At 47.0% G+C, this 17,289-nt stretch overlaps 1 protein-coding gene across 1 annotated transcript in view; it reads right to left on the bottom strand.

The window, feature by feature from the left end:
• Positions 1 to 17,289, bottom strand: part of NCOR2 (nuclear receptor corepressor 2) — a 355,588-nt gene that overhangs the window by 57,682 nt on the left and 280,617 nt on the right. Inside the window, 3 exon segments of the mRNA XM_033174224.1 lie at positions 1,758 to 1,986; positions 3,318 to 3,438; positions 14,653 to 15,199. Of these exon segments, the coding sequence (XP_033030115.1) occupies positions 1,758 to 1,986; positions 3,318 to 3,438; positions 14,653 to 15,199 (897 nt within the window).

Here is a 17,289-nt window from a genome sequence, read left to right as displayed (position 1 = left end):
CATGAGCAGGGTGAGAAAGTCGTGGCTACTAGAATGTGTTTGCACCAGGTAAGTAAGTGCGGTTTGCATGACATCTTGGGTGGAGTCACCTGTTAGTGCTCCTTTCCTGTGTTTTCTTGTGTTGAAAGTTCTTCATTTAAAATGGGGCTCACTTCCCCTCGACAGACATAGGAAGCATGGCTAACCAATACCCAGCCAGACCATTAGTCCACCTAGCTCAGCATTGTTTACACGGACTTCTCCAGGGCTTCAGGTGGGTTCTCTCCCTGCCCTACCTGGAGATGTTGGTAATTGAACCTGGGACCTTCTGCATGCAAAGCAGAAGCTCTGCCAGGGAGCTACACTCCTTCCCAGTTAGACACCCCAAGGAATGCAGCCCATCTCCCCGCAGAGCAGGTTCAGCAAGAAGAGCACCTGCTCTGCATGGAGGAGGACTCAGCTGCAAACCTCAGCATCTCCACTTTGAAGGGCATGCAAAGACTTTTGCTTAAAATTTCTCAGCAGACCAGCAGTTTTTGGCTTTTCTGTCTCCTTCAACCTTTCCACCTTGTGACTAAGACACTGTACCCAACTTTCCTTGTTCCCTCCTCCCTCCCAATGCCTTTTCCTCTTGTGTCATGTCTTTATATAGAATGCAAACCTGAGGGCAGGAACTGCCTTGTTTGCAGCAATTTGTAAGCTGCGCTATGGCTTTTGGTTTTATTTTTTCTTACAGCAGAACTGGATAAAAAATTCTTTAAATAAATCAGCCTTGGAAAGTGGCAGACTGGCAAGCGGTCCGACTCAGTATATGGGAGCTTCATGTGCAAGCTGGAGACCTCCCTGCGGGTGAATCTTCTCATAAGTAAACACTTCACATGGCAGGATGGAGCGCCTACTGACAAGCACTTCCTCTGCTACTCACATTTCCCCCCAAAACGTGTTTGTGTCCCTAAAGATAATGTACCATAGCTCAGGGGTAGAACATCCACTTTGAATGCAGAAGGTTCAATCCCTGACATCTCCAAGTAGAACTGGGAGAGAACCCTCCCTGAGATCTTGGAGAGCTGCTGCCGGTCAGTGTAGGCAATACTGATCTAGAGGGAGCAATGATCTGACTCAGTGTAAGGCAGCATCCAATGTCCGTATGCAAAAAGGCAGAGGCCCAGTAGGCTCCACTCTCTCTTAGCATAGAAGGGAGCCACCCAGCAGCGGAAGGATTTTTAGACATGCATTATGAGGTGACCAATTGCAGTGCCTCCTCAAGTGTTTTGCCAATCAATACCCGGGAGGCACAGAGAAGGGGTGGAAAGCTGCAAACTGCCCATTAGGTGCCCCAGCCATTTCCACCGTGAATGCAGCAGAGAATCTTTTACAGGAAGCCTTGCCCTTCCAGTCAGGGCATTAGCATTGATTCTCCAAGAAATAATGTCTCCAGCTGAATGCTAAAAGCCTTCTGAAGGCAGTGGGGAGTAGCTCGCCCCACAGCCTTGGCCCTGCTCCAGGTCTCCTTGCCCCGCTTCCAAACGCAATGGCTGGGGGCATTAATAAGAGGGATCTCCTGCCTCTTGGCATTTGATCAGGGCAGAGCAAGACACGATGTTCCCTTTAATTAGCCATGCCTGCCTGACTCTGTGCAGAGAGAGACAGAGAAAAAGGGAGGCAGAGAAAGCTTCCTAAGAGCCCATGAGGATGGCATGGGAGGCTAATCTCCACCCTCACCTGCACTTCTGTGACCACTGCTTCCCCTGCCCCCCCGACCCCAAACACCCACACACCTTCTTTATCAACAACAGCTGGGCTCCTGCTCTGGGCCCTGGGACTGCTGCTCAGCGGGGGATCCTTTTCAGCTTGCTGCAGCTGCAGCTGCTTACTCTGTGCAGAGTCCTCGTGGGCAGATTCGTGGACCATGGTGATTTGCTGCTGGTAAAGGGCCAAAGCGTGATGAGGCACCTGAGACTTCAGGCTTCCGCTCTGCAGCACTCCCTCCTGTAAACCTTCTGAAATCTGCTGGGAAGGGAAGAAGAGAAAAACTGGATGAATTGTGCCATTTGCAGCTGGTGTGTACAAACACACACATGCATACACACTCCATGGGGCATGAATGAATGCCACACTTCAGCTCCTCTGCAGAGAGGTTTTAAAAAGCCCCTGACTTTCCCCCCACTCTGGGGAATAGGAAAGAGAAACTGAAACAGCGTGGGAATCATTTTTAAACCAAGGGCCGCATTTCCTTTTGGGCAGCCTTCTAGGAGCCACATGCTGGGGTGAGCAGGGCCAGAGGCAAAAGTGGCCAGGGTAATGAATATGACTCTTATCTTTCTACAGGGGGCTACAATCTAGCCATGCAAATGTCAGAGGTTTATAACTACACTCGTCTCTCCCCATCTCATCAAACAAGAGGCATTGGCATAGTTGAGTGAAGGGCTGGGGCAGGGAAAGATCGGCACCCTGCAAGACTTGATTTCTGCATCTGTGTGCGCCTGATTCAGCTGGTGCAAAATGCTGTAACTGCACTGTTGGTAGGGGCAGACTACCGCCAGCACAGAACATCACTGTTTAAAAGCTTGCATTGGCTGTCATATGCTACTGAGCTAAGTTCAAGAGTCTTATATTAATTTCCAATTAATTTCCAATGCCCTTGTATACAACTTGGGTCCAGGATATCAAGGACCTCCTGATCCCTTATATCCCACCTGATCACTGCTATCTCTGGGATAGTCTCTGCTGGTGGACCCCCGTGGCCCAGATGCACGTCTCGTAACTGCTAGGAGCAGTGCATTAACTGTAGCGGACTGAAGCCTATGGAATGAGCCTAACTGAGATGAGACGGGCATCCTTTTTGCTGAACTTCAGGTACATGACTAGGACTTTCTTGTTCCAGCAAACATTTTGGGGTAGTATTTGGTTTTATGATAAATATTTATTTTTTATTGTCCTATTTTCTGCGGTTTGGTATTATGTATACCACTTAGAAATAGGAATGATCAAGCTATATATAAATGTTTTACATTAAAAAATAAGCGTTCAAGAGCCAGAAGGGAGAGACTTGGAGGATCAGACCCAGCTCCTCAGTCTGAGGTTCCCCAGCTCTGAACTGTGTGATAAATCCTGCTGATTGCCTGACTAAAAGCACAACAAATGGCAGGTGCCCTTCAGCCTTGGGGCTAACTCTCTGCCACTTGGGGGAGCTGAATGGTCCATGCAAATTATTCCTACCAAGCACAGTCTTGCAGGGGTCACCCCCTCCCCAAAGCCCTGGGTTTAAATACAGTGGGAGCAAAAAGACAAATTGTTTTGAGGAAGGTGTTGGAGCTGGTTTGGGAGCCACTACTCACAATGGGCGGGATGGCAGCAGCTCTTTGCTTCAGCTGTTTCAAGTCCAGTGGTTTCTGAGGCGAGGAGCTGAGCCGGGTGTCATTAGTTGCGTTGAGGAGGCTGGGCCGGGAAGAGATCAGCCTGCATGGAAACACAAAGCACTGCAGTTAAGAACGGCTACTGTTATGTCAGGAATCCTGTGCCAGGGATAGGGAAACTGTGACCCTACAAATGCACCCCCACAGTTTGTTTTCAAAGCAAGCAATCAGTTCAGGGATCAGAGATAATCTGTATCTCTGTGCATGATTTTGTACAACAATTCGTATCATCCCTGACCACTGGTCAAGATGCCTGAGGATTAAGAGTCCAAAGACACCTGGAGGAATTACACTGGCTACCCCTGATCTAGACCAGGCATTCCCAAACTTCGGCCCTCCAGATGTTTTCGACAATTCCCATCATCCCTGACCACTGGTCCTGTTAGCTAAGGACCATGGGAGTTGTAGGCCAAAACATCTGGAGGGCCGCAGTTTGGGGATGCCTGATGTAGACCAATCCCAATCCCAATAGCAGCCTTCTGCAACCATCAGGCACCTGCTCCACCTCCATCCCATAACTGTCAATTTTTCCCTTTTCTTGCAAGGAATCCTATTTGGAATAAGGGAATTTCTCTTTTTTAAAAAGGGAAAAGTTGACAGCTATGCCACCATCTGCCAACCCCTTCCAGGTGTCCATGTGCACCCTGTGATATTTCTGTTGGGAAGCTGGTAAAATGTGAGCTAGATATTGGTACAGTTTGGTGGATTTGCAGCTGGCTGATGGACTGCACCTAAAAAGTACTTACCAGCAGCTCCTTGTCAACCTGAACATGTGTTGCCCCAGGGTTCTGTCCTGGGCCTGATGCTGTGAAGCAGCTCTAGAAATGACTGACTAGAGGAGCAGAGGAGTTGCTGATATCTTAAGCCAACAGAAACAGGATCCAAGATGATACTGACAGAACAGAGAACTTGGCCAAAATGAACAAAATGAATTCCAGCAGAGATTAAGTGTAAATGTTTGCATTTAGGTAGGAAGAACAGCAGTAGACGTGAAAAGTATGCAGCGTGTCAGCAGACCACAAGCTAAACATGCGACAGCAGTACAATGTGGCGGCAAAAAGGGCCACTCGCTTGCCTCGCCAGCCCCTGTGCCCAGATGCAGCTCTTGCTGGTGCCATCGCTCACCTACCCAGCTACTATCTGGTTCTTTAGAGCAGGTGGCACAATGAGTCAGAGTGTCTGACTGTTAACCAGAAGGCTGATGGTTTGAGGTCACCCAGGGATGACTGTGGACAGGATTCTTGCATTGCAGGGGTTGGACTAGAGGACCCCCGTGGTTGCTTCCAGCTCTACAATTCTATGACTCTATCACCTGCCCATCCCTCACTCTGAGTAAAGAAAGAGGCTGGTTCCCTTTTCCAGGATACAACTGCTCTGTATGGGTAAGCAGGACTCCCACCTTGCCTCTTCCATCCCAAGGAAGAGGAGCACGGCAATGGAATCCAGAGGAGGTGTCAATCAACCATGAGGGTTGGAAGAACCAAGGTCAGAAGGGGAGGGTTGCCAGGAACAGACCATCACCCCTGACACAGTGAGCAGCTGCATGCTCAGCAGTCTCGCAAGGCACAAGGGTCTTGCAAGCAAGCTTGCCTTGCCCCACTTTTCAAAGCTTGACTTGTGGGAATGCCAACCCATTGGGACAACTCTGTTGGTTCCCTGCAGTTCTAAACTCCTTGCCCTGATCTCTATAAGGCTGGCCTGTTGCCTCCAGCCTGCTTGGTCTCACCTTTCCCATCACCTCGCCTGTGTTTAAAGGCTACTGTGAGTCACTCTGTGCTGCTGCCTCAAGAGCTCTTCCTTCCTATCAGGTAAGAGCCTCTGTCGTCAGTTTCTGAGCAGCCATCAGGTAACCTGGAGACCAAGTCCTCTGGGGAAAGCCTGAAGGAGTTGGGAACGTTTAGTCTTGAGGACAGATGATAAAGGGGCACACGTACATGAAAGCCACCTTCAAGTATGTGCAGGGCTGTGACACAGATGGTGGACCACATTTATTTTCTATTGCTCTGGAGTACAGGACCTGAACCAGTGGGTTCAAATTCTAAGAAAAAGAGTTTAGAATATACATGAAGAAGAATGTCCTGACAGTATGAAGTTGTACAACAGTGGAACGGACTTGTCTTGAAAAGCAGCAGGCTCTTCCTTTGAAGAGGTTTTAAAGCAGAGGCTGGGGTCACATCCACACCATACAATGTAAGCATTTAGCTTCCCCCAAAGACTCCTAGGATCTGTAGTTTACCTGTGCAGAGCTGCAACTCCCAAACTACAGTTCCCAGGATTCTTTGGGGGAAGTCATGTTCTTTTACTGTACGGTGTGGATTTGACCAGAATAGCCACCTTTCAGGGATGTGGTAGCAGTATGTGTCCTCCGGTCGGAACAGAATTGCAGCAGATGACCTTCCCTGCTCAGAAGCCACCTGCAGAGGAAGCATGTCTAGGTGGCTCAAGCTAGCAAGCTGAGCTGCACACACTGCTGGCGGAGGGAAAAACCGGCTCTAGGCCATTAAGCAAATTTGAATGGAAGGAAAATTCTTCCCCAAATATAGTGATCTATCAGAACCTGAGCACAAGCTGAGGCAAACAGCTTTCCAACAAAAAATCGGGACTGGGCCAAGCTTTGTCATTCGTGCTGTAAGCCTAAAGGAGAGTTGAGGCAGAAGGGAGCCAATTGCTAATCAGCAAGTTTGAATTCTGTTCTCAGTTAGTGACATGCTCTGCAAGAGAGAGATAAGAATCTGGTTGTGGAGAGAGGAGGCAGGAGAGGAAACAGGGAGAAGGGGAGGAATGACCACATCTGGATTAACTAGAGCGGAAGAGCACAGAGTTCAAGGACACAGAGAGTCTGAAAGTCAAGAAGGTGTTTTATGATGGGGAGTGTGTATCTGTGTGTGTGTGTGTGTGTGTGTGTGTGTGCGTGTGCGTGTGGTGTGTATGTGTGTGTGTGTGAGTGTGAGTGTGAGGGAGAGACCAGATGAGTTCTTTTATATGATCAGCAGCCAAATAAGCTCAACTCCTCGCTCCACTATGGTGCAACTGCTTGCCAGAGACAAAAATGAATAGAAGCCTCACAGATAGGCAGCTGGGAACCCTTTGCACTATCTACCTCATAACAAAATTTTGAGATACTAGCAAGATGCCTGGCATGACGACAGGTACTTCATCTCATGTGGATCTCTTTGTGGTGGGAAATCCTGCTCGGTGGCTGCCACATTATCCATCCTCACTGCAGCACTTTCCCTGCCCCTGCCCAGGAGTGAATGGCAGCATTCACTTACAAGGGAGCAATAACAGAGGGGTGACATTGTAGTAAGAGGCTGAGGCCCAGCCACTAAGGATCAAGCTTCCTCTAGATCTGCATAGCCTAGGTTCTTTTTTGTGGTCACTCTAGAGCAAGGGTCAGAAAACTTTTTCAGCAGGGGGCCAGCCGACTGTCCCTCAGACCTTGTCAGGGGCCGGACTATATTTTGAAGAGAAAAAAATGAACCAATTCCTATGCCCCACAAATTACCCAGAGATGCATTTTAAATAAAAGCACACATTCTACTCATGTAAAAACATGCTGATTCCCGGACTGTCGCAGGCTGGATTTAGAAGGTGATTGGGCAGGATCCGGCCCCTGGGCCTTAGGTTGCCTACCCATGCTCTAGAGTGTGGTAGAATGTTCGTAACAGGCAAAACTGCCTCATGGATACTAGCCAATAGAACCTGAATGAAGACAATTGGTGAAAAAGAGGTACAGCAAAGGTAACAGAGCAGAAGAAACGGATACAAGAGGACTACTCTCACACAAATCAAAGGCTGCTTCAGATGGGGCATCCCACACAGAAACGGCCTGAACAGGAAAATGCATGGGAGTCTCTGGTGCAACAATTAGGATTACGCATCAGGTGACTCTGCAATTTAACATATGCTCCTGGCAAAATTACAATATGTACTCCCACTTCCATAAGGAAGCCTGCCTTACAACCTTTAGAACCCAACTTTTGCACTAATCACAGACCATGCAGGTCTTCTGCACTTGCAGGAGTACAGAAAACTGGACATTTCAAGAGTTCTACAGCAGACAGTGTTTTGTGTTAGCAACAGACTGGAGGATCAGAAAACTCCATCTGCACCCCCTCTATGATTATGTGACACAGCAAAATCCCACAGCCACAAACTAAGCAGTTACCATGCAGTCCAATACACCAGGCATAGAGAACCCATGGTTCTCCAGATGTTGCTGAATACACCTCCATCATCTTTGACCGCTGGTCCCTGCTGGTTGTAGCTAATCTGTGGGGGCAGGGCACAGACTTCCCATCCCTGCCATACACCTTGCAGGTGGTGCACAGGCTGAAGAGCTGTGGATGAGGTTCCATCAAGTCCCTCAAAGTTTGCTATGTGAAGGCACTTCCAGTTCTTACGAACTCTACACTGGCATCAGTAGTCCACACTTCTGTAAAACAGGTGGGTGGTGGAAGACTAGACTGTGCCATGGGCACAACTCTGCGTGGCCTGTAGGTATCAGAGGCACTAGGAGAGAGAAACTGATCCCGCAAAAGAGACACATGCAGATTTGCCTCCAGTTGGCATGGCTGCCACAGTGGGTGAGCTGATTGTCCAGCTCAGCCAAGCAAAATGAGTTCTTCTTCATTAAGAACGCAAAAGAAGTGGAAAGGCTCATTCTCACAACAGAGTCAGCTCCCTGGGAAGCAGCATCCCAGGTGGCACCCATGTCAGCCGATATCTTGGGTGTACCTAGGGCCAAAGATCACAATAATTTCTGTTCATTTATGGCAGGGGCGAGTGGACATCTCCCAGACTGATCAAGAGACGTGGAAGAGGAGGGAGAGAGATCACAGGGCAGATCATATGAGGGTTTGTTCCCTTTGTGCTTGTTTGTCAGCCTGAGCTTGGAGTGACCTTGAAATTTATAGGCAGTGAAATAACCAGCTAAAATAAACCACCACTGGCAGTTGCAGAAGGGTAATCTGAGAACACATTGAGAGGGGGAGGGAGGGAGCCAGCAAGCCCTGAATTTTGACCTAGCTCCAATCCCTGATGTGAGGAACAGAGGGGAGTTTTGGTGTGGTGGCCCCTGCTACAGAGCTATCTGAAAGTGTGCCCCGTGCTTTCACCTGGCTATTGAAATTCTGAAGCAAGGCCTGAACCTCTGTTCAGTTCCAGGTCACAGACAGCTCTTTGCCCACGTAACGTTGCTCATCCGGCTATTGCTACTTTACTTGCTTCAGTCCTGGATTTGTTTACACATTTGCTCAGCCCAGTGTGAGTGAGCCTTACAACTTGAAGCAGGCACTTGGCTTTCAAGAGATTTAGGCTGCCTACCTCTGGGAGCTTTGCTTAATAATTATGTTTGCTCCTGGCTAAAAATTGTTAACAGTTTAACATCACTGGCTCTTACTCGCTACTCCATCTTGCAACACTTGGGTAAGAAAAAGCAACCCATTGCATTAATCTAAGACATCTTAAATAGCAAAACTCATTGGCTTCGGCAAAAAGGGGCAGGCTCATCTGTCTATTTTGTTCCCTTTACTTTGGGATAACTGACCAGAAATTGAGCTGTAAAAAAACACCAAATTTTTAAAAATCACCGAGGAGCATATCAGAACTTTTCAGCTGCTGCCACAAGGGCAACAAATGCTTGACAAAAGGTTCCTCAGGGTTTCTTTCAGAACACCCAGTTCTCAGTCTTGCTTCCTCAGTTTATTTATTTTATTTTATTTGCTATTATTTGGAAAGCAGGTGCCAGGAGACCAGGCCCAGACTGAAGAGCAAGGACGCAGCATGGATCTATGGATCCCGATCTGTCGCATGGCTCATGTCCAAGGGGCCTACGTGTCAATAAGCAATCCCTGGAACTTCTTTATGAGCAGCAGTTGGGGCTCAGGCATGGTCTAGGAGGCCAGAGTATGTAAGGTCTCCCTATGTGGAGCTGGAAACAACAGAGGTCTGTGGCTCCTTGTTCCTGATTCCACCCCCCACCCCCGCTGCTTGCACTTCGTTTGATACTGACGGTGGATTGTTTCCCAACCTTACTTCTGGATCATGTTTGGGACCCTGTGTTTGACCCTGGCTTTTTTGAGACTATGCTGCACCTCAAACCCTGCTTGGGTAAGCACTTGGATAAATGTGTTTTACCCCCTTAGGCTGAGATCCTAGCTCCTGAGGGCAGCCCCTGGAGCACAACAGTGGTGCATTAGTGCCAGGGGATACTAGGGTTTGGACATTTATGGGGCAGGGTAGTCAGAGTCCTAGTCAGTTAGGTAACAGGTTGGAAGGGCAACAGGTTCAACCGTCAAAAGTTGTCCCAGGAAGTTTTAAACTACCGAGCAAATAGGATAAGGTTTCTGCTTGGCACCCTAGCACATTCTCTGGTCACCTGACATTAACAGCCTTACCTCTCTCTTAGCAATGAACTGACAACAGTTAACTTATGTCTCTGCAGGCTGGCCTTCTGCATTCATTTATATTTAGCATGACCTACAGCTGAACTTTTATTCCTAGCACTGCCAGAAGTCTTTATAAAATATATATGTAAAGATAATTATCTTGGGGGACTAGGGTTTTTTTTTGGTTTTTTTAAACACAACGGAAAGAGCTAAAAGCTGTTATTACCTTTGCTTTGGCTTGGCAATAGCTGGCAAGACCGGCAGAGTGATGGAGGGCAGCCAGGGAAGCACTCCCTGAGCACCACTTCTATGAACTGCGCTTCATCCCACTGCTCTCCTCGGGGCTTACCCACAATGTAGCTTTCCATTGCTGAAATGTGCATGCTGGCAATTCACTGCCTGTGCTGGCCTTTTTATCTGGCTGCAGGCCCTTCTCCTGAATTGCTGAGAGGCACAGTGAATGGTGGCGCCTGGGCCCATCCTGCCACCCAGCTGAGCACCAGGATAGGGCAGGAGCCTTACTTCCTCCTCCAACACCAACACCCCCAGGCCAACTTTGACAGGCAGCCAGTAGCAACCACCTGACACAATGATGGCTGGTAACCCATGTTCTTTTGCACCTGCGGTGTGAAGTAAAACCATGTGGCTGAATGCAACAGACAGCTGATTGTGCGTGCTTGCTCTGGAGATCCTGGCAGCCTTTGCAAAAGGCACAAAGGGCCTTACAGGTGCCACCAATTGGCTGGTTGGTGGTACCTGCAAAACCCAGTTTCAGCCACAACCCTTATTTTTATCTGCCCCATACCCCTTATGGTATATGATGTCAGGTAGGCTTGGCCAAGTATCAAGAGGTTTCCTATAGTTGGTCTGCCAAAACCTAACATTTGGAATGGATCTTGCAGGCCACGCAGCCCAATTTTCGGCACAGCATGGCCACCCAGCCCGTTTAAATGCCCCCTCTGCTGGTCATAGGGTACATCCCATATGCAGAGGCAGCACAGAGACTACCAGGTGCAGAGGAGAAACAAGAGAGGAATGTGGCTGCCTACATTTCTTGCCCATGGACTCCTCAAAGGCATTTGGCTGGCCTTCATCTGGCCAGAGGCTTTCAGGGGGAAAGGGTTAATGGAGCCTTGTTCAGAGATATCATCATACGAGGAGCCTGGAATAGCTCAGTTAGTAGAGCATGAGACTCTTAATCTCATGGTCGTGGGTTTGAGCCCATTGGGCAAAAGCTTCTTGCACTGCAGGGAGTTGGGCTATATGGCCCTTGTGGTCCCTTCCAGCTCTACAGTGATGTGATTCTATGATATAAGATCCATTGCCGTCATTAGTCCTGCAGCACTGTCAGGATCAGGCATGGGTTGGCAGACTGATGCAGCAGGAGGAAGAAGTAACGGGGGAGAGGCTGAATGGGGAGAATCTGGGTTGGAGAAGGAGGCACCTCCCGTCTCCAATCAGATTTTGGTCATTTTGGAAGGGGGGGCAGGGGTGCCAGCTCTCCTCTCTGACCTTCCTGAGGAACAGGGAGCCTCAGTGGAGGCTGGGGAGCGCTTTGGACAGCTGAGAAGAGAAGAGGCTGAACAGGAGGCAGCTTTGACTGCACAGGAGCCTAAACAGGGAGAGTGCAGCCTTGCTGCCTAGGACCAGGTGCCACCTCCACAGATGGGAGCAGACCCACCCCCTTCCAACAGAGTGCACACCTGATATTTCCATAGGGCGAGGAGGTCACGTGAGTGAACACATGACATCTTGTCCATGAAAGGTGCTGGGAGGGGCAGGAAAACTTGTTGGGACATCTTCATTGCTCCCTTCCAGTTTTGAGCTCCTTGCTCTGCTACAGAACTCCTGATTTGTGATTCCTGAGTACTGTGTTTGCTGCTGAGCCTGTATTGTTACTTGCCTGAATAAATATATCCTACTTACTTACAAGGAAGAGCTTCTGTCTCTCTGTGCTGGGAGGGAGCAAGGACAATTCCACACAATACAAGAATCAGGCTTCAGTGCAGTGGCACCTACCGGTACATTTTCATCATTTCCCATTAGGTATTAGTCATCTCTGTTGTCTTTTTTGGTGCCTACTGAAGACTGTCCTCTTCCAACAAGTCTTTTAAATGGATATATTTGATCCAAGTCTACATCTATTTTAAAGCTGTTTGTGTATGGGTTTTTTAAGTTTGTATTGTTTTGTATGTGAATTTTTGATATCTGGAATGTTTTGAACTTACTTTTACATTTATATTAGTGACATGAGAACTCCCCTAGCTGAGGCCCAAACCACCATTCATGCACCCAGGCTTGCAGACTATCGCTGCCCCTTTTTACTGTACGCTGACGATGCTGTGATCCTCTCATATTCAAGAATCGGTTTGAGGAGGGCTCTTAAGATTTTCGCGTTATATTGCCAAACAAATTTACTTACTATTAACCATTCCAAATCTAAAGTCTTAATTTTTTCCAGGAGTCGTAAACTGTATAGGTGGGAACTCGAGGGGAAGCCAATTGAACAAGTCTACAAATTTCAATATCTAGGAATTTACTTCCAGTATAATATGGGATGGAAAGCGCATATCACATATCTACAAAATAAGGTTAAAGCCCTTATCTATGCTCGATTACGCTTCTTCTTTACTGAGGGGGCTATGCATGTTCCATCTGTCTTGATATCTGGAATGTTTTGAACTTACTTTTACATTTATTCTGTTGTGTTTTATGTAATTGTTTTATTTCTTTTTATAATTAAATATTTTATTGTTGTAACCCCTCCCCCACAATGGTCTTATTGGTAGAAGGTGGGCAAGAAAGCTTCTAAGTTAAGAAAAAAACAAAAGAGCAGGGCTTTTTAATCTTCTGCAGGAAGACAGGCCTGCTGGACTGACTATGGGGTGACCACTGGAAGGGCTCAGATGCAAGCACAGAATCCTACAGCCAGGGTGGAGGGCAAGACATTAGGTCTGAAGTGCCCTGGGAGTGATGCAATCACAATGGCAGGGGATGGAAGGATCAGAGTGGTTAAAAAAACACCTTTCTGGATTAACCAATACACTGCATTGGACCTCCTCCAGAAACTAGGGGTAGCCTGACTAAAGGGGAGGGGCTCTCCTGCATAAGCCATTCGCGGGACCCCAAATGCAGACTGAACACACTGTGACCACCTATAATTGGCCAAAGAGAGAATGATGGCCTCCCAAGTTACCTTCAGCATATTTCACTTATTTAATTCATTTTCAAAGTATCTGTCTCGGCAGCAAATCTATAAACCATTAGGTCTGCAAGCTTACTGTCTCATTCAGATGAAAAACCAAGATTCCCTGTGAGTTTGGGAACCAGGACTTTAAGCAGATGCCTAAGAATCAGAGCCGTTAACCTTCACTCATGTTTAAATATGGCTGCTTCTTTACTGCCTGCACACATCTGGCCTGCTTCCACCATAAGGAACAATTTGTGCCCCCAATGAACCAAAGGCTCTTGTTTTTCCTGCAAGTGCCCAACCCTCACTTGATGAATAGCTGTATGGGAGTATGGATCCAAGAGGCATTTAATGAAACTGACCGAGGCTATGCACTAAACCACAAATCACCTGTCACCCAGAGAAAGCAGACACTTGTCCTAATCAAGAACAGGCCACTGGCATGAGATGTGACCATATTGCATCACATGACCTTCTTTAACCCCTGACAATGGGCATCGATCCTGAACAGTATAAGCACCAGGGCCATAAAGTTGCCCTTTCAATTACTGTCACTGGCAATGCGAGGCTCAAAGAGCCAAGGCGCCACAAATCATTAAGCAAGTGCAAGACCCCACTGAGGATAGCAGTGCAATAAGTCAGCGACTTTTAAGCTGCTGGTCACAGGAATGCTGCCCATCCACAGGCCATTAAGAGAAATTTGCAGACTGTTCTGCTAGCATAGAGGAAGTCATATTTCTTTAGCAACAAACACGACTCTCGCTCCCAGACCCAGATACTGTCTCTCACTGCTGGATGGCTGGGACTCTATAAGAAAAGACTCGAGTCCTCAGGATTGTGTTAAAACAATCCCTCCCCTCACCCCCCACCCCTCATTTCCTTTCCAATTCCTCCCCTTGCCCCACTCCCCAATTGATAAGAAAACCTAAACCATATAAAATCAAGTATGAGGCATTTGCACACCCAGAATGTGAAGTTTCTGATCAAAGGAACTTTTGGCAGATGGAAGCAAAATCCTACAAAGCTCCATAAATTACAACACATAAAACAACTTCCCTTCTCTGGTCCCTGAAGGCATTGGTGATGGGTTAACATGTGTTGAAAAGTCAATGTCCCTTACCATCCTTTAATTGCCTGTGATTGGTACACACAAGTCAACCCCACCCAACTGAAAACCAGACACAGTTCTACAGAGGTCCTCACTCCATTCAGGAAAAACATGATTTCAAATCTCTAGACACCAACATTAAACCTTTTTTTTTTAATGCTCAGGTAACTTGGCAGTATTAAGATTGCTTCTGTAAGGGTTCCTCCATATGACCTATCCATTCAGCATTCATCCTTGCTTGCATAAAGGTTGGATTTTATCTGGCCTTTACTGAGAATTTGTGCTGATTTGTTTGCGGGGAGGTTACATAACAATGAGTATTCATTCTGATTTGCTTCCTTTTAATCATTTGCTCACCCCACACTTTGCAATGCAATCCCTGTCACTTTCCTAACTGCAGAACAATAAGTTTCTTTTTTAATGTGGATTTGTTGTGCCAGGGCAACAAGGCACTTTAATAATCCACTTTAATTTTGCAAACCTTTCCCAGTACACACTCAAATCCTTCCTGCAAATACGGAGTGTCACTTAACTCTTCCAAGTTTTCCATTCCATTTGCTCCTCACTCACTTGTTTTTGTCACCAGCATCCTGCTCGTCCATCTCATCGGCACTGCACGTGGCACTGGAGTCGCTGTCAGGATTTGCACCCTTCCCAGCTTTGTGGTTCTCCTTCTTTTCTGCTTTGGGTGCTCCCTCAGCCCCTGTCACAACACTGGTGCTGTTGCTGGTGCTGCCACTGCTGCTGCTGTTTTCTGTTATCTGGTCACTGTCCTTATCCTGGTAGACCTCTCCTTTCTCCATTTTTATTTCACCCCTGCTGGGTTCTGGGCTCTTGGGCTTTTCCTCTGCCTCTTCCGTTTTCACCACATCAACTGTTTGCTCCTCTTGTGGCTTCTCTTCAGTGCAAGTTGGTTCAGGGGCCTCCTCCTCCACTGCTTGGGTGGTGGCAGGATTTGCTTCTGGGGAACTAGTGGTTTCCTCCATCTTAACAGCCGGTTCTTCTCCAGCATTGCTTCTGGTGTCTGGAGCTGGTTTGGGTCCATTCTCTGTGCTCTCTTTGGCTTCTGGTCTTGGAGAAGGGAGGCTCTCTGTGTCCGAGCTATTATTTACTGCAACTGTAATTAGAAACACACATTAAGAACACAAGATCAACCCAGCTGGGTCAGGCCAGTGGCCCATCTAGTCCGGCATCTGGTTCTCACAGTCACCAACCAAATGCCTATGGGAAGCCCACAAGTGCAACAGCCCTCTCCTCCCCGCCTGTGGTTCCCAGCAACTGGTCTTCAGAAGCATCACTGCCTCTGACAGTGGAGGTAGCACTCAGCCATCTAGCTTAATAGCCACATTATTTTCCATTTACTTGGTGTGGTGCAATGTGCAGTGCGCAAATAGTAACATATAAGGCTATGAGCCCCCACCCCACTTCCCAAAGCTGAATTATTTATTTTTTAACAGTCTGAACAAGGCATGGTGCAAAGCTAGAAATTTGATAGATGATTTCCCTAAACTGCATTGGGTGCATGGCATACACACAGAGTGCAAATCTTCTTTTCTATGCACCTATTATTTTTTATTATAGTCAATATTTTAAAGATGGAAGTCAGTTTTTCACTACAGATACTTTTAAAGATATTGCCTTGACACCTTCTTTTGAAGCAGTTACACACCCACCCACACCTGTATACCACACTTAAACACAGCACATATTTTTACACAATATACATCTTTCCCATGCTACACATATGAGTATGACTCATCTAGAATGATTTATAAAAATGTCTTGCTTGTGCTAGACACTGCACAGAGATTAAAAACAGAAAGCCACTGTCTGCAGACTTAAAAATATATCCAGGGCTACAGCTGTGATAACACAAGGAACTGTCCAAGCAGTTTGCTCAAAAAGGACATAATCAATCAATGTCTCATACAGAAGGTTGCTCTCATGTAATCATTGATAATCAATAGAAAATTTAAACTACCCCTCACTTCAAGATCCATACCCCCAAAGGAATATAATTTACCCACTGGCTACTGACGGTGTGGTAAAAGTCTGGACTGTCACTTTCACTAGTGAGGGGAAGGGTTTTTATTTTTATAGGTATAGGTTGAATACAATGCTAGTGCTACTCAAAGTAGACCCATTGAAATGAACAAAAATGACTAACTGAGGCCTATTACTTTCAGTGGATGTACTATAAGTAAAATTTAGTTGAATACTGCTGGAGGTGTCAGGGTACAGCTCCACTTGCACTGTAAGCTGATGTACCTACATGAGAAAGGGTAGACAGAGAGGAACTGCCAAGCTTCCTAGACTGCCTTCCTTGTGCTGACCTTCCTTTGGTGTTAAGATGGGTGCTCTTAGGGGAGGGGTGCCATATTTCAAAAAATGAAAATCAGAATCTGGACACTTTTTGGCAAAGTTGTTGAGCTTTTATGGCAAAATCGAAAAAAATGATGTTCTGAGCTATTTTTATGGGGAATTGGCAAAAACGACCATGCCAACATGGGTTGCCATATGTCTGGATTTCCCCAGGCATTTTGCTGATTTCCACCCGGACACTGCTTCCGACTTGAGTATTCCAGTTATGTCTGGGAAATCCCAGAGGTATGGCAACCCAACCTTAGGGCGGCTGACTTGGCCCCACTTCCTCCTCCATGAGACATACTTGGAGCTCTCTCCTGCTGAGGTGAAAGAGAGGCATGGCTTCATGCATCTCCACCTTAGACAGAACTAGATCTTTCCTATCAAACATGTATTTCCTAAACAAACAAACAAACAAACCATGTATTCCCTTGTAATAAGCATAGCTTTCACATCCCTATTTCCTTTTGTGCCATGCTTTCTAGGTATCGCCACAGGATTTCCAGGTCCATGTCTGAATCGTAGAATTGTAGAGTTGGGAGGGACCAGGAGGGCCATCTATTCTAACTCCCTGCAATGTAGGACTCTTTTGTCCAATGTGGGGCTTGAACCCATGACCCTGAAATTAAGAGTCTCATGCTCTACTGAGCTATGCTAAGTCTGAGCAGTTGTTGTCCCCCTCCTTTCCCTTTTCCTTGGAAAACCCATGTCTTACCACTGAATAGGAGCAAATGGCAATCTGCAGAAAACTCAACTGCAGTTTGCTCTGATTTAGCGATAAAATGTGGGTTTTCCCAGGGAAAGCAGTGGAAGTTAAAAAAAACCCTGCTTGGACACAGAGCT

This window comes from Lacerta agilis, chromosome 17, assembly GCF_009819535.1.
Source record: "Lacerta agilis isolate rLacAgi1 chromosome 17, rLacAgi1.pri, whole genome shotgun sequence".
Classification (NCBI taxonomy): Eukaryota; Metazoa; Chordata; class Lepidosauria; order Squamata; family Lacertidae; genus Lacerta; species Lacerta agilis.
The sequence above is the reverse complement of the archived record's forward strand: the minus strand, read 5'-3'. Positions and strand labels throughout refer to the sequence as shown.